The 21,197-nt window shown below is 39.1% G+C and overlaps 1 protein-coding gene across 7 annotated transcripts in view; it reads left to right on the top strand.

The window, feature by feature from the left end:
* The window catches only part of astn2 (astrotactin 2), a 1,590,397-nt gene that overhangs the window by 940,265 nt on the left and 628,935 nt on the right, over window positions 1-21,197 (top strand). For all 7 annotated transcript variants that reach the window (XM_087998521.1, XM_087998520.1, XM_087998522.1 and 4 more), the window contains 3 exons: window positions 1,289-1,413; window positions 2,239-2,343; window positions 16,366-16,545. In XM_087998521.1, coding sequence (XP_087854647.1) covers window positions 1,289-1,413; window positions 2,239-2,343; window positions 16,366-16,545 — 410 coding nt within the window. The remainder of the gene's footprint in view (window positions 1-1,288; window positions 1,414-2,238; window positions 2,344-16,365; window positions 16,546-21,197) is intronic.

Genomic DNA, 21,197 nt, shown 5'->3' with positions numbered 1-21,197 from the left:
ATCTCATTGTTTCATAGTTTAGCTATTCCTCTGTAACTAGCTGCATCTTACAGTTTGTCAGAAGTTGGGATTCTTGTGAAAATAATACCTTGCAAATTGGTGGAAATTCCTGTATAAGGTAGAGAATAATAAGTTGTGTAGTAACCATGATTTGGAAATGCTGGTGTTGGACTAGGGTGTACAAAGTTAAAAATCACAACGCCAGGTGATAGTCCAACAGGTTTATTTGGAATCACTAGCTTTTTGAGCACTGCTCCTTCATTACCTATTGACAACCACCTGAAGAAGGAGCAGCGCTCCGAAAGTTAGTGCTTCCAAATAAACCTGTTGGACTACAACCTGGTGTTGTGTGTGATTTTTAACTTTGTATAGCACCAGCGTTCTTCAAATAAAGAACAGTTTCCAAGGGGAAAGGCAAATACTAAGCAGGTAAGGGCAAAGAGGTACAGGAGAAATTGAAGGCACAGCTAAATTGAAGGCACAGTTTTTATAAGGCTTGTGAATGGAAAGAGAAGCTAAAGCAATTTGGAAAGAGAATTTCAAATCAGATGCATTATGACTCAAAACCTCTCTTTTAATAGTGGAAATAAATCGTAACTCCATGACATTGGCCACACTGTTAACAGAACCACATGACAATTCCCTTTATTCATGCAATTAACTTGAATGCATGGCTTAGGTCCAGACATTCAGTGGGTCTAAGCCAATGTTTACACATAAGCCTCCTCTATCACTCTTCTTCTAACAGTATCAATTCATACCTGTATTCCTTTCTCCTGACTGTTTATTCAGTTTTTCCTAAATGCATCTATGTTGTTCACCACAACTTCTCCTTGTACTGGTGGATTCTTTGTTATAACCACTTTCTTAGTAATGGGGTTTCTGTTGCAATCCCTATTGGATGTAATACATTGATGTTCTTCGGTCTACTGCGTAAGAGGAAACATCTCTAGGATTACACTGAAAACCTTCTGTAATCTTAAAGACATGTATCAGACCAACACTCAGCCTTCTCTTTCCCAGAGAAATAATCTCCAACCTCTCTAATGTTTCTTGCTCATTAACTGTTTTTGTTAAAGCTTTTACCACTTTCTTTCTTCAAAAATGATGACAATAGAATGTGTGAATTAATATTCAGATTGCAATACATTGAACTGATATTCATTTATTTCTTCCAAATAATGAGCAGCCTTGGCAGCTGTGAGGAAGAAATCAGAGAACACATCTATTTCTGTAATCTCCTTCTGTTATAAAACATGTTCTGGCAATATCTGCTTCCTTCATACAGGGAGAATAATTTTGTGAAGGATTTCCCTCAAATAGCTGATGGATTAGTTGTCATTCCCCTTCCTGTGGAAGAACAGTGTCGAGGAGTTCTTTCAGAGCCATTGCCCAACCTCCAGCTTCTCACAGGTAAGCAACTTGCCTGTGGTTGGTGCCCTGCTTCCTGCATGGAAGTGTGTGTGTGTGTGTGTGTGTGTGTGTGTAGCATCTATCTTTCCTCGTTGAGATGCTATTTGGTGTGTGGCTAATTAATTTTATGTTGAAGGTACTATCGCTTCAAGCAATCTTGTATTTTAATTCTTGCTCATTGCTGCTTCATGTTAAGTTATAGGGAATTGTTTGCTGACATGCAAACACTTCAATTGAAGCCACACACAAAGGATATCACAACTCCATTTTTACTCTTGATTTTTTTGAGATATATAGAATATTTATTGGTCTAGTTATGTTCTCAATCGAACTTGCAGTCGCAAGGCTCAAATGACGTGATAATGAACAATTGTTGTTTTTCTTTTTATGATTTTATCTGTTCAAAGTTATTGCATGTTTTCTTAATTTCCCCTTGGGATTGCTGTACATCTCTCCAATGCGAAGAAGTCAGCCAGATAACATTATTTATTGTTCCTCTGTTGGAATACTGTGCTGAGTTTGGGAACTGGCAGCAAACTGTTTCCTCCCACTTATGTGGCACAGCTGTTTGGAAGTCAGTATACTACACCACAACATTCAAACTGTGCATCTCATTGCCAGTCAATATGTCAGGTCACAACATTGAAAGACCCAGTTTATTGGCATTCAGCATTATATGGTACAATGCTGAAATAGTGCAGCACATTGCCAGACCACATCACTTCAACTGCAATGACTTGTTTAAAAAAAAACTTTAATGTGCTTTGAGTTGATTATTAGGTGTTTTCTTCAAAAACAAAAAGGAATAATTTGATTATTTTCCAGGTGATGCAAAATACAGTGAGGCTACTGGCTATCCCATGGTGCAGGAGTGGAGAGTTCGAAGCAATCTATACAAGGTTAAGCTCAGTTCAATAACACAATCTGCAGGTAAGAAGAAATAAAACAAATGAAGAGTTTTGCTGTATGTGAAAATGGTTTAGGAGCCAATAACTGAATTTGAAGATAATTTTTTAAAATGAAACAAGAGTCAGAGGCCAGTAAAAGATCAAAATTTTGAGAAGGGTTTCGAAAGCAGAAGAGGATTTGCAAACTTGAAAGACCATGGATAGGGAGCGACAGAGGGCATGAGCAAATAGACCAATAAGTATGCCAAGGACCACAATGAAAGAGAAATGGACTGCGAGCAAATATTGTATTACTTTCTGCAGGAATGTCTGAGCTTTTTACCTGGGTATTCATGTTCAGTGCGTTTGTGGAGATGCAACTCTTGATCCCATTACTTAATTCTATGCTCCTGCCAATAAAGGATCTTAATATTACGAAGTGGGATTCAACCAAGAATGTAACATTGCTGTTGGTAATTATCTTTAGTCTATTGTGTTCAAAGACACAACAAGGACAGATCACTAAGTGATTAACAAATAGAACTGAGCCAGATGTGAAGACTGGATTGCTACAGTCTTTGAGATCACATGCATCCCATGGTTTGCATTTTGGAATACCTAATTTGTTAGAGCTCTTCAGACAATGCATCTGAATATATTCCCTCAAATGTAATGGTTTACAAAATAAATAAAGCTGTATGACAGCTGATTAGGAGACATTTTGATTGATTGATAAAGTGAGTTGAAACAGTATGAATAAATATTCAAACAGTTTAAATATGTTAATTGTTTATTGTTATTTAAATTAATGATTGTGTTCTTTTAAAGTTATTAACACTGACATGTTCCTAGATAATACTACTCCTGCTTTTCAAAATGGCTGACTCACCTGACTTATTAAGTGGCCTATTAAGTGTGACAATACAAAGGCTTTAAGAGATGTATTTTGTCCTGGTTCTTTCATGAAGACAAGTTGAGCCAAGATGATGAGCAGTCTGCTCAAACCCAATAACATAAACAGCTTGTGAGGCCTTGGTATCCTGCATGGTTGGGGTCAAGTTCCCACAGGATTTTAAGTTTTAGCTTTCCTCAATTGCAGAGGTCTTGAAGTTGGATGTGGAAACTCTTATACCTGTCTCTATTACAGCTAAAAGCTGGGGTTCTCTTCCTGCTGCTGGAATTGTATGTGAGACAATCGATTTACTGATTTTGCCTTTGAGAAGGGTGTGTTTATGGGAAGTTACTATATTGGAACAGTTAATTAGTAGGAGTTTAAAATATTACAATTCTTTTCTTTTAACTTTTTCCATATTTTAACTGAACTGTAAAAATAAAGTGTGTTCTGCTTAAAGTCGAGTAGTTTGACCAATTGGGTTGCATCTGAAATGCAACACCTTACACTTACCTTTACAATAAGAAAACATTAGGGTCTAGTCTACCTTCTTAATATATTTTGAGAGGGTTTTGTCCAGTTGATCAAATAAGCAACTCCATTGTATCAAACCAGTTGTATTAGACCTATCATGATTTCTGAAGCCCAAAGATGAGCTTTTAAAAAAAGAAAATGTCTTGTAGTCCTTGGATATCATTTTGGATCACTAAGTTTTAATCAGCCATTTTAATTTATCCTTGTGGAATACTCATAATTTTGACAATTACTTAATTTTGATCAAAGTTTGAATTGAATATGGTCCTAACATTCATCCTTCCATAACAGTGGGTAGATGTAAACAAGTTAATATGTGCTTAAGCATTACGGGAATGAAATCTCTCCTGACAATGACTTAAACTGAAATGACTGCTGCATATAATGGCGGGATTTGTTTTTTGCACTTCTGCCAGCTGTTCCCTGACATTTGTCAATAAGAGGAATTTTCATTTTTGTTTTTCACAAAACTGGTTTGAACAAAGAAGGCATTTAAGCTCAATTTAACATTTGCATATCTGTCTTACAGTGAACACTTTTTTATTAATGTTTTGATCTAAATCAGCCTTACAGAAAGTGTGTCTTGCCTGTGTGATCTTCATTTGGGTCTTTGAACTCTCTACCCTCTTGTTCTACTACCTGAGCTTTCTGCCTGTGTTGCACTGGAACTCAAATTGTCTACACCCTCCTTATTACTAATTTTTCTGACATCAGAGTCCAGTTTTGCAGTGACCTTTAAAAATGTTGTTAAATATTTTAAATTGATATTTCTCATACCCTGGGTTCTGGATTCAACAAAATAAGTACTTGTTAGGTGAATTTCATGAAACAAGCAGAACTTAGTACCCACTTAGCTCTGACTTTGGGTTAGTCGATCATAAAAGTCAGGGTATTTGGTTCCTAGAGATCAGAGGAGTCAGGCACCCAGCATTTGTCTCATTTATCAGCACATTCTTGGATGTTGTTTATATTATCAAAATGGCAACTAGAATATAAAACTTGTTTTGTATACTTAAATATTAGGGACATGTCCAACTTCAAGACCACAGCAAATGAAGAAAGCTAAAACTATAACGCCTGGTTCTACAAGTATCAGGGCTGTTGAAGAGATCTATTTTCACTGCGTCAGAGAGTGAAGACTGACGATACTTTGGGGTATTAAATCTGAGAAGGTTGCTCAATTTCCTGGATTAACTTTGAGTAACCACAAAGGAGAATGATGGAAACAGTGATTTGTGCAGTTTCATACAGGTTTCCACCCAAGTATGGTGCATGATTGGAGCTCCACACACATGACACATCAATTCGAGGCTTTCATTAAGTGTTGTCCAAGTTCTCTCCTGCATCTGATTCACACAAATTAATTCCACTGATTAATACATGGAGGGGCTGTTGTTTTAATCAGTCAAGTACTTGACAATGTTCCCTCAGTACAATTTAATTAATTTCTGTTTCATTATAATGCTCTTCCTTCATGTTGTAGGCAACAAAAATGTCTGACACAGTAATGGATAAATTGATCATCTCTGCAACATTATTGCTAACTCAGGAAGGCTTTCATCCAGCACCCATCTGCAGTGTGCAGATACAAATCACATTTCAATGGATTTCTTTTATCAGTGTAAAACTATAATTAGGTACCTACAACAACTGTTAGTTTTGATTTTATGAGAATTACATTAAATCAGTTCAGCTGCATTAAGTATAATTACTGCTTCACAATTACTAATTAAATTGTGTGGACATGACATTGTTTTAGAAGGTTTCACCAGCTAAGAGTTCTTATTGTCCATATAATGTAAATTTAAGAAAGTCCTGAGTATGAATCTTATGGTGCAGTAATGTATCCCTTCCTCTGACATGGGTTCAAGTCTCGCCTCTCCTGGAGGAGTGTCACAGCATGACCAACAGGTTGGCGTAAAATTACTAAAGGCCTTGAGATGGCTATCTTGCGATGGTACAGCAAGTTATATTACTGAACTAGGAACCTAGAGATTTAGACAAATGCATGAGACATGGGCTGAATTTTCTCACCTCCAACAGTCCAGACATGTATGAGACCCAGACAAGATGAGGCTGGCAGAGTGTAGGTTTCCTGAACTTCCTCATGGGTAACAGAGTGCTGTGGGTTTGGAGCCCAGCCACAAGGTGGTCAGGTAATTAGGCTTATTCAGGTTAAAGTAATGGAAGATAACTAGGATTTTCCAATTGGCCTCAAGTTTTATTGAAAACAAGCTGATTAACTTTCTAAAGATAGTCACCCATCCATAGGCCTGAGTGCCTGTGGAAGCCTTGAGACTCACTCTGCCTTCTTGAGTGGGATTCAGCCAAAGGCCAGCCTGTAGAGAGTCTCTCTCTTGTTCCCTAGTGGTGACATGGATTTTTTTTTGTATGGTACAATTATTTGTGAATGAATGTGGTTGGGGGCAATAGTGTTGAAACACCCTCGCCATCACACACTGTTAAGTGCTGTTTGGTGGCCTTTTGTAGCCGAAAAGCCTTTGAAAGGCTCTCTGACATCATAGTCCATTGACTATCTTTAAATGGATGGAGAAAGTATCTCCAAGAATAGAGATACTACAGTCAAAATTCCATCACGTGGCTGTTTCCCCAGGCTAGAGTTAGCCTCCAAAGTGAAAATCCATGAGTTTAACATCTCACTATGAAGCTTATAAATTTTGATTATTAATGATAGAAACTAATATCACTAATGCTGACAATGAAATTAATGGATTGTGGTATTCTTTACGGCAGATAATCTGTTACCTTCACTCAACCTCACCTATATGTGAATCCAGACATACAATACTGTAGTTGGCTCTTAACTCCCCCCTCGAAATGGCCCAGCAACCCACACAGTTTTGTGTTACTAAGGTGGCTGACTAAAACCTTCCCAGTGACAAATAAGGATGAGGAATAGGTGCCAGTAATGTTGACACTACATGAATGATGAAGAAAAATACATGTTGATTTGGACACCGTGATTAAACAATCGATAAATCTCAAATCAAATGACAGGTTAGAGGTATTTTATTGGGATGGATTTGAATGAACTCTCTTCTCAAGCTAAATATGTGGTTTCAAGCAAGGTGAGACACCAAAGAAAAACATAGAAATGTGACTAATCAATCATTCTGTGGAATACGATTATTGTGGTATTACAACCGGTGAGACTTGAATTATTTACTTCTGAGAAAGGTATTCAGCTGTTGAATAAATTTGGAGAGGGTGCCAATGATATTTGCTGGATTGGTAACAAAATTGAGTGACTTTGCTTACCTGAACAAACAAGAGAAATTGGTGTTGTTGTCCTTACAGTAAAGTAAGGTAATGGGAGATTACATGACTGTGGACATGACTTTCACTGCTCAGCTAATTCAAGAGAAATGCCAGGAACAACACCTGTATTCTTCACAACGTTCTAAAGAGGGGACCCTATACCTAAAATGTTTGCTCTGCTTTCTGTCCACAGATCTTGCCAGACTTGCTGAGTTTCTCCAGCAATTTCTGTTTTGTGTCTGGTTTTCAGCATCCACAGTTTTTTTGTTTTTGTTTTTGTTTTGTGCAGTCATATAAGTACTTTGGTTTCAAGAGCAGGTCAGAAGCTGAGAATTCTGTGCTGAAAAACTCAGCACCTGTCTCCCCATTGTCTGTCTACCAACTACAAGTTCACAAATCAACAATGTGATGGAATACTCCCTTCTTGCCTGGATCAGTGCAGCACCAATGGCACTCAAGAAACTTGATATGATCCAGGACAACACAGTTTGTTTGATTAGCACCTAACCGCATCTAACACCTCCCAAATTCATTCCCGCTACCAGCGAATGGACAGTAGTAACTGTGTTTCGATCAGTGGTGCTGGAAAAGCACAGCAGGTCAGGCAGCATCCGAGGAGCAGGAAAATCGACGTTTCGGGCAAAAGTCCTTCATCAGCACGTCGATTTTCCTGGTCCTCGATGTTGCCTGACCTGCTGTGCTTTTCCAGCACCACTCTGATCTAAACTCTGGTTTACAGCGAGTGCAGTCCTCACTTTTGCCTAGTAGTAACAGTGTGTACCATATGTAAGGTGCACTGAAACAACTCATCGAGGCTCCTTATATTGCACTTTTAAAGCTCATAACATTGGCCACTTAGAGGGACAACAGTATTAAATGCATGGGGGCAGCATCATGTGCAAAGCTCCTTGCAAGCCATGTTGAATAGTAGGGGGTAAAATGTTGATAGACATGTTTCAGTCATGGTTTTCCACTGGTAGAGTTGCATTTTTAGTTCATGCATCACAAACCCCAACAGCATTGCTTACTTGCATTGATACACCCAGTTCTCACCCAATTAAACATTAATTCATATATCCATCATCTGTTCTCTACTTCCATTTGCTTTGAGGCATCCCTTTAGATTCTACTCAATGTTAACAAGCCACACAGACTCCTGATGTGAAACTATATTGCCATCCCTTCACTGTCATTCGGTGAAAATGTTGGAACTCCCTTCCTTTACAGCACTGAGCATATTCGGACACTGCGAGGGGAGCAGTGATTTAAGAAGGCAGCTCACCACCACTTTCCAAAGGGCAATTAGGAATTGACAAGAAATGCTCAGCTAGACAGTGATTTCCTCCAACCTGTGAATGGAGAAAAAGAAAGCTTCTTGTTCTGTATTTAATAACTCAAAAATAATACAATGATCATGGAAATTCAGAAAGTCTGATTCATTTAGTAAGTCTTCAATTAAAGAAAAAAAGACTATGATTGTTAATCATAGTGGAAAATTTGCCTCCTTAACACTGTACCAAAGACTAATGTAACATTAATGAAGCCAAACATCTTTCATTGGCATAATATTGGCCCAATATGGTGAATTGAATAAGTTTATCAAGACTTTGAGAAACAGTTGCACCATTTTTAATGGACACAATTATCTGCGTGCACATGTAAAACAGTGCATCTTTAGAAAGTTTGTTCCAATCTCATCCAATTCCCCAGTTTCCACTTCTCCACTTCTCTTTCTGTCATTTGTTCTATTGTTTAACATTTACTTCATTTTCATTTCAGCCAAGTTTATTGCAGCCATCACCAGACTTTGCGCTGTGCTGTGTCTCTGCTGATTTCTCTGTTGCCTTACTTCCCTGGAATATGACAAACCCAATGAATTAATGACTTGAGAAAAATTGATCCAAAAGTCTGAGATTATTAACTGTCCAAATTATTCTGACTTTAGAAGCATAGTTCATTCTCATTTTCAAATCAATTGAAGTTGAACAAACATGAAATACTAGTCAATTTTTCCTTACAATTTAAAATCCTTGTAATATGATCTACTATCCACCACAGCATTGATTTATAAGAAAAAAAATCATTAATTTCTAACTTAATTCTTCTTTCAGGTTCTGGAGGTTGTACTGAGTTTATTTTCAAACAGCTAATGTATAATTTGACAGGAAAAGAGAATATGAGAGTTTTGTTCAAACAAAACTCTAATCCAGGGATGATTAACTAAATAATTCTGAAAATTGGTTTAAAATTGATCATGAAATACTTAAGTGAAAAGAAAATCTGGGAACTCTTTAAGTGCAAAAGCGATCAAAAACATGGGTTCTCACTTTCTGGAAGTAGTCCATTTATTTCAACTGGGTAGAACTAAAACTATGGACTGTTTTGAAATCAGAACCAAAGCTGTACCATGCCAGAAAAGCATGCACCAGGAATCCTGCATATTTTACCCTGATAGGTTGTAGTTGATTTAACTATGGTATCTTACCCAGACATCCTGCAATAGAAACTGTTAACTGACTCTGAATGTGTAAGTTTGTTGATAAGGATCTTATTTTCACATTTGGTCAAAGAATGGTTCAGGTGCCTAGTTTTTATTCGATTTGTGGTGTGATAAAATGTATCGTTTTAATGGACTGTGAAACCAAAATTGTTTGTGAGCAAAAGGAATTCAAGCTATGTCATAGGTGTGAGCAATACAATGATTTAGTAATGATAAAGTAATGTCTCTTCCATCTTCCAATCTAGAACACTACCAATATATAATACACAAAACATACTCAAGTATACAGAGTACCTAAGGGATCTTGTGGCACAGTAGTAATGCCCCTACCTCTAAGCCAGGAGCAATGGGTTCATATCCAGTCTTGAGAAGTGTGGAATAACATCTCCGAACAGAAAGTATTTGGAAAAAAGTAAAGACCTTCAAGCATAAAATTGTAAATAACATAATAGGTTTTTTCCTTGGTATTAAACCAGTACACTACCTTTAATAATGAACACTATAATCAACGTTAAAAGCTATCTGTCCACTACCATTGATTATATTGCTAATGTGGTGTCAGCAGTTATTTTATTATGTATTCAAGCTTGATTGACCTTGTGAGCAAATCTATCTTTTCCCTTTACTGATTTAACTGAACCTGGTTCCTTATCTTCCCAGTATCTTCACTGCTGGAGTGATTCTTTGTAAGTTTGCCCTTCATAAATATCAGTAACTTCTGATCTTGAGTCAACTGCTCCTTTACATGCTGCATGACTTTTGCATAATTGTTTTTTAATGCAACCTAAATAAGCAAAAATCTGTTGATTTTTTTTTAATTTTCATGAAATCATTTTTGGACAGGCTCCATGTTCACACAGCTTCATTATTGGTTTCTGTTGAAAGACTCACTAAAATTATCCAACATATGGCCTTATAATTCTCATTGTCAACCCTATCCTTCCTACCCAGCCTTATGATTATATTTGGCTGCGCCTGAGGCTGATGCAGTAAGAAAGACCACATCGCACAGTAAACTTTTAATGATTTAACTACAATGCTTACATATGGCAATCATTCTTTTAATTACCTTACGTATGGTCTACATTTGGCAAGTTTTACATTTTTTAGTAATTACACACTAGCATTATTCCTTCCTCCACCTTAAGTACCGATTAACAATACACACAGACAACTACAAACACACTTTGGACCTTAATTTAGACTGGTGATTTTGGATAACTCAGTCCATACAACCCTTCAGGTTTTATCAGCTGTGCACAGGACAGTAAATGTTTCAAGTTTTGTTCAATGACAGGAGCAGCACATTCAGAGAATCTACTGACTGTACCAGCTGTCCCTCAAAAGTACTGCTGTTTGCTGATTCATGAGCTATGATTTCCTCTCAATAGCCTATAATCAGATGTAGATGTTGTTTTTAAATGTTGCAAGATATTTCATTGTAGAGTGACCACAACAACTTCATCAAATCTTCTTGCAATACTGTCCTGACACAACTTCACCCATGCGGTTTCCCAGCATGGATTGCTGATTAATAGAGTCAAGATTGGGACATTCATTTCTTCTTCCTTCAACAAGATGCCCAGACAGTGATAATGGTATCTCGAGGATAGCCCGAGCTAAAAGAGATGAACTGTGGATTGGATATGGAATAACCTCTGATGAATACAGCTCAGTTTTACACTTCCTAAAATAGAAGCAGAAAATGCTGGAATTACACAGTAGGTCAGGTGGCATTGCGGGGGGAGAGAGAGAGAGAGAGAATGGTTGCAAATTTTGTGGTGATTAGGACAGCTAAACAGTCAGCATTTGAAGCCTACACGTGCACAGTTAAATGCGGAAATCCAAAATGCTGCTGTCAGTGAGTTATACTTTGCAATACTCTCACCCTGGATGACAAGCAGGAAAAAAATTTCATTGAAATGCCTTCAGCTGATCTAATAGGTGTCTGGAACATATGTGCATGTTGCACCCATCTCACAATATGCACAGGCACAGCTGTTCCTGGCACTTTTCCACGTGCACGATGAAATATCTTATTGATTTTTGGAGAGTTTGATCAAGAACAAGTAGAAAATCGGTCTGGAAAGTGAGCTGGAACTTCATGCCCTGTGTTTATTCCACTCTGGGTCTAAAAAGGCATTTGTGTTTTAAAGGAGAAATTATACAGCATTTGTAACACCCCCGCACCCAAACCCCACTTAACTGGCCACAATCTATAAAGGCCGAGACAATCCAAGGGAGAGATGGTTATTAGAGCAGCATGGACTGGAGTTACATGTCAGGACTATGTGGGGTTGTGGTTGTGGTTGACTCCATGGAAATTGCCAGGGAAATTGAAGACTCTGATGGGTAATTCCCCTGCAGCTGGAACCCTCTGAAAGAACTCATTAAAGGTAGGAATTCAGAGGGTTGTGCTTCACTTAAGCTCAGTTAGCTAGGAATACTTAGAAGATCAAAAGCCTAGTCAAACTCTTGAGTCACCACCAAACTAACCACCCACCTCCACCAACTACACATCCCTCAAATCTCTTTACGGACACCTAGTTCCCTGGCAGCCTGATCAGACTCCCTCAGCCAGACAACTGACCTCCACACCCCAACAATCCCTTTTCCTCCAAGCCCCAGAATCCCATCAACTCCCCCAGTGCCCAACCTGAACCCCTGGCATCCAATGACACCATCCACCAATAAACCCTGTCTCCCTGTCGGACCTAACACGCTGCTCCTCTGCAGCATGACACCATCCAGGACCAGAAACCCCTTCCCTCTATCTGCCATCCGATGCAGCCTTTCCCTCCCTAATGAATGCTGCTTGTCCCACTGGACCCAATGACTCCAGCCGATAATGCAGGCACCGGGACATTTCCTATCTGGAACCCTTGCAGCTAATCATTTAAATCACAGAACACGGCACAATGACTGCTGAGAAATGGGTAGTCGTTTGACCTCCCTGATTATCCTGTGCCAGAGAACTACTTGATTTCGGCTATGTTCTGTATTTCTGAAGGAACTGGAATCAGAATTCCTAACCACTGTGTTCAATTTCTCCCATTGTGTTCAGGCCTCATTGCAGGAAGTTCATAAACAACGTAGTTGGTGGCTAATATCTCTCTTCATCCCTGAGTTACGGCTTTGAATCCATCAAGGGATTGTATTTTCTTCAATGTTTAATTACAAAAACTGCTTTAAGCATTATTTTTTATCAAAAAATACTATAATTAAATCTTTAAAGTCTCCAAGCTTATTGGAAATTGGAAATCTCTTTTACTAAAACTCTCCAATTGAATTTCGATATCATTTACTAAGTCAGCAGAAACATGTTTTTTCTGATAATGTTGCTAAATTGTAAGTAAACTGTACTTCTCGTTAGGAACTATGCAGACCTAAAAATAGCCAACTTGAACTCGATTTGTTTTTCTGTGTCACATTTACTTCTTTAATTCATCCAGCTAACAGTCACACTTTGTGCATGGGAAGTGTTCCCCTTGACTTGTGGAATAAATAAACAAAGCCAAATATTGCCAAACTGACAAAAAAAATCCCTTCAATTTATAGTTATTTTCACAGTAAAAACCTTAGAAATGTTAAATGTTGAAAGAGGTGTCACTGAGTTTTTAAACAATGCTTGATGTTCATAACTGGCAGTGAGAATAGTGCTGTTGTGTTAAATTGCAATTTTTCCCTTTTCTTAATTATTTATAATTCAGCTTCTATCTTAATTTGTTTCACCATCCATAAAATGTATAATTAAGAGTGAAGGGATTTATTCCTTTCCTTCATGGTTAGCTGACTGTGATTACTTCAATGTGACGGATGCTTAACTTGCTTGATGACTGCATTACTGCTGGATGCCTGGAGTTCCCCATGACTTAGTGCCAGATTCAAGCTGACAATGAGAAAGCAAAGCATGCCACAGAGATCACTGCACCTTTGTGAGCAGTTTTCTTTGAGGTCAGCAGCCAGCACTATTGTCGAGGAGTGTGGTGCTGGAAAAGCACAGCAAGTCAGGCAGCATCCGAAGAGCAGGCGAATCGATGTTTCAGGCAAAAGCCCTTCCAAAAGCTAGCACTATTGCTTAACTGTTCCCTTGGTAGACCTTTACTAGTTTAGCTTTAGCAAATGTCAATGGCACAATCAATACCATCAGTTGCAGTGTGTTGTCATTTTGATCTAATTTTTGGAATCAGTAAAGGATCATGGTTTAAGGCAAAGGCAGATGGTATTGTTTCCTAAATTGTCACTAACCTAACTTCCTCTGGAGATCTTCCCTCCACAGCTTTCAATCTCTCAGATTCTTCCATTGCCCAAGCTATGCTTGCCTTCTCACAAGAAGGAGATAACATTCTTTACTCCAAATCTAGTTGGGTCCTTTCTTTCAGCTCCTTTCCCAGAACATTAATGATGCTCCTTAAGCCATCTCTGCTCTTGCTCAAACAAGGAAAACTAATCACATTACTTCCCTTCCCTCTCCTTCACATGGTCATTCACTGATTCTCCAGTCTCCTAACTCAGTTTCTGTATTTCCATTTCTTGAGATAGACAAACAAGTTACCACTTATTGTAATCCTACAGTTACCTTAATTACTTTCTTGTTGCTTTCTGCAAGGCCTCTATTCTATTCTCCAAATATCTCCAGATCTATTATGATGATCCCACCTTTCAGACACCAGTGCTCCTTGTGTTTTTCATTTCCCTCAATCAAGGATTTCCTTCCTAATGTGGCTGAAAGGGGTCTCAGCTGTGTCAATTCCATTTCCTGCTTTATTGTTCTGACACGTCCTCTCTACCAGAACGACAACTGATTTCATCTTGTTTTCACCATCCACCATGCAAGCCTCTGTGTGTCAATAAATTATCCACCATTTCAAACACTTGCAGCATGTCACTGCCACCAATCTCACCCTTTGTTCCCTTCAACCTTCCGAAGGGACTTTTCCCTCTTTGACGTCTTGTTGTTTTCCTATTCACTAATGGGATGTAGGCATCTCTGACTAGGCTAGCATTTGTTGCCAATTCCTAGTTACCCTCTCTTATCTTTTACAAATGCACCGTAGAAAGTATCCTCTCCAAATGCATCACAATTTGGTAAAGCAACTGCTTAACATCACAAAAAATTACAGAGTTGTGAAGACAGCTCAATCCATCATGCAAACCACCCTCCCATCCATTGATTCTATCTATACTTGCTGCTGCCTCAAGAAAATAGCCAACATAGTCAAAGATCCCTTTCACCCTGGTTATACTCTGTTCCACCCTCTTCCTGTGGGCAGAAGATACAAAAGTTTGAAAATACGTACCAAGAGATTCAAGTTCACCATCTTCCTCACTGTTATCAGACTTTTTAACTGACTTCATATATTAAAGTTGATCTCCATCTGCAACTTCTCTGTAGGTGTAATTATATATTCTGCATTCTGTTCTATTACACTGATGTACTTATTTAGATATGATTTGCCGAAATAGCATGCAAAACAGTACTTTTCACTGTTTCTTAGTACATGTGACAATAATAAATCAAGTCAAAATAGCAGTTAAGTGTCAACCAGAAATGTGTTTGGAGTCACATATAGGCCAGACCAGGTAAGGATGAGAAATTTCCTTTCCTGAAGGATATTAGTGAACCAGATAGGGTTCTTCTTTTTTCTGATAATTGAAAATAGTTTCATGGTCACCATTAGACCCTTACTTCATGATTCTTTACTGAATTCAAATTCCACCATCTGCCATGGTTGAATTTGAGCCCACATCCCCAGAACATAAACTGAATTTCTGGAGTAATAGCCTGGCAATATTACCACTGGGTCACTGCCTCCCCGCATTGCAATCAGCTCCAATGTCCTGCTCCCTTTTTCTGCAGCATGCTTTACATGCAAGGATAAGAGATCAACAACTGCCCTTTAACCTCCTCCTTGGGACACAAAACTCTTTACAGGTCAAACAGTGACTTAAGCAAAAACTTGTGATGCTAGAAATCTGAAATAAAAGCAGGAATTATGGTCAAGCTGACTTTGGAGAGAGAAGTAGGGCAACAATGTTAGCCAATAACTTACACACTGGGGAGATGAAACACAAATTGAATGAACACTTTGTGGAACATTTATGTTTGGAAGGACAATTTGCACTTCTGGTTATTAGATTTTTAAAATTCTTCCACTTTGTTTTTGACCTTCTGCATTCTGTTAATGAACCTCCATTTAAACTGTGGGAACAGCACCTCCGCTTTTGAGTGGGTACTTTACAACATTTTGGATTCAAAATGTCTAAATATTTCAATCACAATGCTGCCATTTTTTTTCTGACAGCAACTGAGGTGTTTTTGACATTTACATCTATACTTCAGAACATTTTGTTTCCTCCTTGTCCTACAATCATTTGTACCTTATACACTTTTACAGCTTAATCACTCCTGTCTTCCATAGTCACTGAACTCTACTCTTGTTCGATCCTCCTTTTCCTGCCTCAGTAAAATACCTGCTTAAAAACTGTTATAATCGCTAAATATCTCCCACACTGTTGATTAAAGGAGTTTTCTAACTTACCTCACAGATGCTTGTGACCTACTGACTACTTCCGGGGTTTTCTGCTTTTATTTCAGGTTTCCAGCATCTGCACGATCTGGCTTTTATACCCACTTAATAACTACTTGTTGAAGAAACGAGCAAAACTGATTGAAGGGAACAGATTACAGTTTCAAATATTTTATCAAGTTGATTTATTTGCAAATTATGTAACAGCGCACTGAAAGTTTGGGGAATGCATTAGACAGACCTTTACTAGTCAACAGAATTAATTTTGCCCAGAATGAAAGAATGCCCAGATGTTCTACTTGTAAACAAAAACATTCTTTTGTGGCCTAGGTTTTTCCAATGCGCTGAAAATGCTGAAGGAAGAGAGTAGCAGAGAGGACCTGATTTCTGTCATCCAGCAATATGGCAGCCATTATATTGCTGAGGCACTCTACGGCTCAGAACTCACGTGCAAAATACACTTTCCAAGCAAGAAGGTCCAGCAACAGCTTTGGCTCCAGTATCAGAAAGGTAGGATAAAAACATTTTTTTCCATCATTATTTCCATAAGAACTTTACTTCAGTGGAAGGGCTCGAGGTGAAGTCAAATTATCAAAGGTCACTTTGAGTTATGCTTCTCGACTACAGCTTGAGATAATGTTGTCTCCCATTGCTCTTACCAAATCCAGCAATGTCAGTTATGGGTGTTCTTGTACACCAGTCAATGAAGGTAAGCATGCAGGTACAGCAGGTAGTGAAGAAGGCTAATAGCATGCTGGCCTTCATAACAAGAGGGATTGAGTATAGAAGCAAAGAGGTTCTTCTGCAGCTGTACAGGGCCCTGGTGAGACCACACCTGGAGTATTGTGTGCAGTTCTTGTCTCCAAATTTGAGGAAAGAGATTCTAGCTATTGAGGGAGTGCAGCGTAAGTTCACGAGGTCAATTCCTGGAATAGCGGGACTACCTTATGCTGAAAGACTGGAGCAACTGGGCTTGTATACCCTTGAGTTTAGAAGACTGAGAGGGTGTCTGATTGAGACATATAAGATTATTAAAGGATTGGACACTCTGGAGGCAGGAAACACGTTTCCGCTGATGGGTGAGTGCCGAACCAGAGGACACAGCTTAAAAATATGGGGTAGACCATTTAGGACAGAGATGAGGAGAAACTTCTTCACCCAGAGAGTGGTGGCTGTGTGGAATGCTCTGCCCCAGAGGGCAGTGGAAGCCCAGTCTCTGGATTCATTTAAGAAAGAGTTGGACAGAGCTCTCAAGGATAGTGGAATCAAGGGTTATGGAGATAAGGCAGGAACAGGATACTGATTAAGGATGATCAGCCATGATCATATTGAATGGTGGTGCAGGCTCGAAGGGCAGAATGGCCTACTCCTGCACCTATTGTCTACTGTCTATTATTTAGGCCTGAAGATCTGGAATTTCCTCCTAAATCCCGTCAGCTCTCTGTCTTCATTTTATGAACCGCTTAAGATCTAACAAATGATCAAGCTGTTGTTTATCTGGCTCAATATTTATTACTGACTTTTATACAAACTATGAAATGTCTTGGCAAATTTTCTTACGTTGAAGGTGCTTTGTAAATGCAAATTGTTGTTGATAGCTTACAAACACATAACCTAGGGATTGTCTCAGTTCCACACTGATGAAAATATCCTACAAAGACACAGAATCTCAGAGGACCATTGAGATGCTCTCTCATTGGAGAGACACAACTGATAGTGGTTTAACCTGAGGGCCATCATGGCACACATGAAGGGAATGATTGCGAAAGAGAATCCTTCATGGTAACCTCAGCCAATGTGAGAACTGAAGCCATGCTGTTGAAGTCATTGTGTTACAAACTTGCTGTCCATCCAACTAAGCGAACAGATATTCCTTCAAGTGTAGAATTACATACATCACCAGCCAATGGCTAGAAATTACAAAAATTACTGCAACAAAGTTTTTTTTCTTCTCTTGTCCCTAAAACAATGTCCAAGAGGTGAAACCTTCCCGTGAGGGAGACTGCATGAGGATTGTGGCTGCTTTTTAAAATTCAGTGGACTATTGTACTCTGACATGGCACATTGTATTAGAAATCAATTTGCAAACATTATTTTTAGAAGGTGCAATGTGAACCAAATACTTTGGTATCTCTGTTCTGTGTTTTGTACAAACATTCAAGAACAGGGTAGGTCTATAGAGTCAGATACTTTATAAACAAAGTTTGTGCCCTCATACTTAGTAAGGTTTTGTACTTTTGGAATATTGCATGCAATTCTGGTCTCCTTCCTATTAGAAGGATGTTGTGAAACTTGAAAAGTTTCAGAAAGGATTTACATGGATGTTGGCAGAGTTGGAGGATTTAGAATCATAGATGTACAGCACGGAAATTGACTCTTCGGTCCAACTTGTCCATGCCGACCAGATATCCCAACCCAAAGCTAGTCCCACCTGCCAGCACCTGGCCCATATCCCTCCAAACCCTTCCTATTCTTATACCCATCCAGATGACTTTTAAATGTTGCAACTGTACCAGCCTCCACCACTTTCTCTGGCAGCACACCCTGCATGAAAACCTTGCCCCTTAGGTCTCTTTTATATCTTTCCCTTCTCACCCTAAACCTATTCCCTCTCGTTCTGCCTCCCCCACCCCAGGAAAAAGACTTTGTCTATTTATCCTATCCATGCCACTTATGATTTTATAAACCTCTTATAAGGTCACCCCATCACCTCAGATGCTCCAGGGAAAACAGCCCCAGCCTATTCAACCTCTCCCTATAGCTCAAATCTTCCAACCTTGGCAACATCTCTGTAAATCTTTTCTGAATCCTTTCAAGTTTCACAACATCTTTCCAATAGGAAAGAGACCAGAATTGCCTGCAATATTCGAAAAGTGGCCTAACTAATGTCTTGTACAGCCACATGACCTCCCAACTGCTGTACTTGATCTAAAATCTGGATTTAGGCTGTTGTTAGGAACAACCATTTAATACATGCCCTTACTAACAACAAAATGGTTTCTTAATGCAAGTAACATAAAGTAACATATCAAAATGGCTTCTAGGTGACAAATTGACAATTCTGTTTAAACTGGCTTTTAACCCTGCTAAAAGCTGCATTCCTGAACTAACTGAACCAAAGATTAGCAGACAATGCTTCCTTCACAGTATGGAATTAACTAAGCTAGATAGGACATGACTAACCATCCTCGCTAACCTTGGAGATGCAGGTGCCGAGAGATAAAACGTGCAAAACGAAGTTAGCTCCCAGGAAATATCATTGGCTTAACCTTATTTCTAATAAAGTCATTTTATTAAATTTTATTGGATTTGCTCTGTATTTAAGGCTGTACTATTCTGTAAGAACCATATAAAAATTGTCTTTATTTTAAGCCATTTGTGCAATTTCTCCATTGGACACATATGTGTTTAACCTCTGTGTTGCTGGACAACCTGTGTCCGGCCGTGATAATAAACTTCTGATATCTTGTTGAATCAGACAGAACTGCTAGTGTTTATCTGACCGATTGCGGAACCGAGGGACCCCTCCCGTGGGTCGAGATCTTCATACTCAATACTCTGACCAATAAAAGAAAGCATACCAAGTGCCTTCTTCACTATCCTATCGACCTGCGACTCCACTTTCAAGGAGTTATGAACCTGCACTCCAAGGTCTTTGTTCAGCAACACGCCCTAGGACCTTACCATTCAGTGTATAAGTCCTGCGAAGATTTGCTTTCCCAAAATGCACCTTGCATTTATCGAAATTAAACTCCATCTGCCACTCCTCAGCCCATTGGCCTATATGATAAAAATCTCGTTGTAATCTGAGGTAACCTTCTTTACTGTGCACTACACCTCCAATTTTGGTTTCAGCTGCAAAATTACTAACTATACCTCTTATGCTCACATCCAAATCATTTATATAAATGACAAAAAGTAGTGGACCCGTACTGATCCTTGTGGCACTCCACTGGTTACAGGCCTCTAGTCTGAAAAACCCTCCACTACCACCCTCTGTCTTCTACCTTTGAGCCAGTTCTGTATCCAAATGGCTAATTCTCCCTGTATTTCATGAGATCTAACCTTGCTGACCATTCTCCCATGTAGAACCTTTTCGAACGCCTTACTGAAGTCCATATAGATCATATCCACTGCTCTGACCTCATCAATCCTCTTTGTTACTTCTTCAAAAAACTCAATCAAGTTTGTGAGACGTTTTCCCACGCACAAAGCCATGTTGACTATCCCTAATCAATCCTTGCCTTTCCAAATAGATGTACATCCTGTCCCTCAGGATTCTCTCCAACAACTTGCCCACCTCCATCAGTCTCACCAGTCTATAGTTCCCTGGCTCATCCTTACCACCTTTCTTAAATTGTGGTACCATTTTACCCAACCTCCAATTTTCCAGCACCTCACTTGTGACTATCAATAATACAAAATCTCAGCAAGAGGCCCAGCAAGCACTTCCCTAGCATCCCACAAAGTTCTAGGGTACACCTGATCAGGTCCTGGGGATTTATCCACTTTTATGCATTTCAAGATATCCAGCACTTCCTCCTCTGTAATATGGACATTTTTCAAGATGTCACCATCTATTTCCCTACATTCTATATCTTCCGTGTCCTTTTCCACAATAAATACTGATGCAAAATACTCATTTAGTATCTCCCCCGTCTCCTGCGGTTCCACACAAAGGCCGCCTTGCTGAATTTTGAAGGGCTCTGTTCTCTGCCTAGTTACCCTTTTGTCCTTAATGTATTTGTAAAAGCTCTTTGGATTCTCCTTAACTTTATTTGCCAAAGATATCTCATGTCCCCTTTTTACCCTCCTGATTTCCCTCTCAAGCATACTTCCGCTGCCTTTGTACTCTTCTGTGTATTCACTCAATGTATTCTGTCAATACCTGACATATGCTTCCTTCCTTTTCTTAACCAAACCCTCAATTTCTCTAGTCATCCAACATTCCCTACACCGACCAGCCTCTCCTTTCAACCTAACAGGAGTATACTGTCGCTGGACTCTCATTATCTCATTTCTGAAGACTTCCTATTTTTCAACCTCCCTTTACCTGCGAACATCTGCCCCCAGTCAGCTGTTGAAAGTTCTTGCCTAATTATCATCTAAATTGGTACATTGACCTTCCTCCAATTTAGAACTTCAACTTTTAGTCCTGCCCA

This window comes from Chiloscyllium plagiosum, unplaced genomic scaffold (genome assembly GCF_037043375.1).
Source record: "Chiloscyllium plagiosum isolate Xiang-an unplaced genomic scaffold, Cpla_swu_hap1 HiC_scaffold_21, whole genome shotgun sequence".
Classification (NCBI taxonomy): Eukaryota; Metazoa; Chordata; class Chondrichthyes; order Orectolobiformes; family Hemiscylliidae; genus Chiloscyllium; species Chiloscyllium plagiosum.
This window is presented reverse-complemented; position numbering and strand designations above follow the sequence as displayed.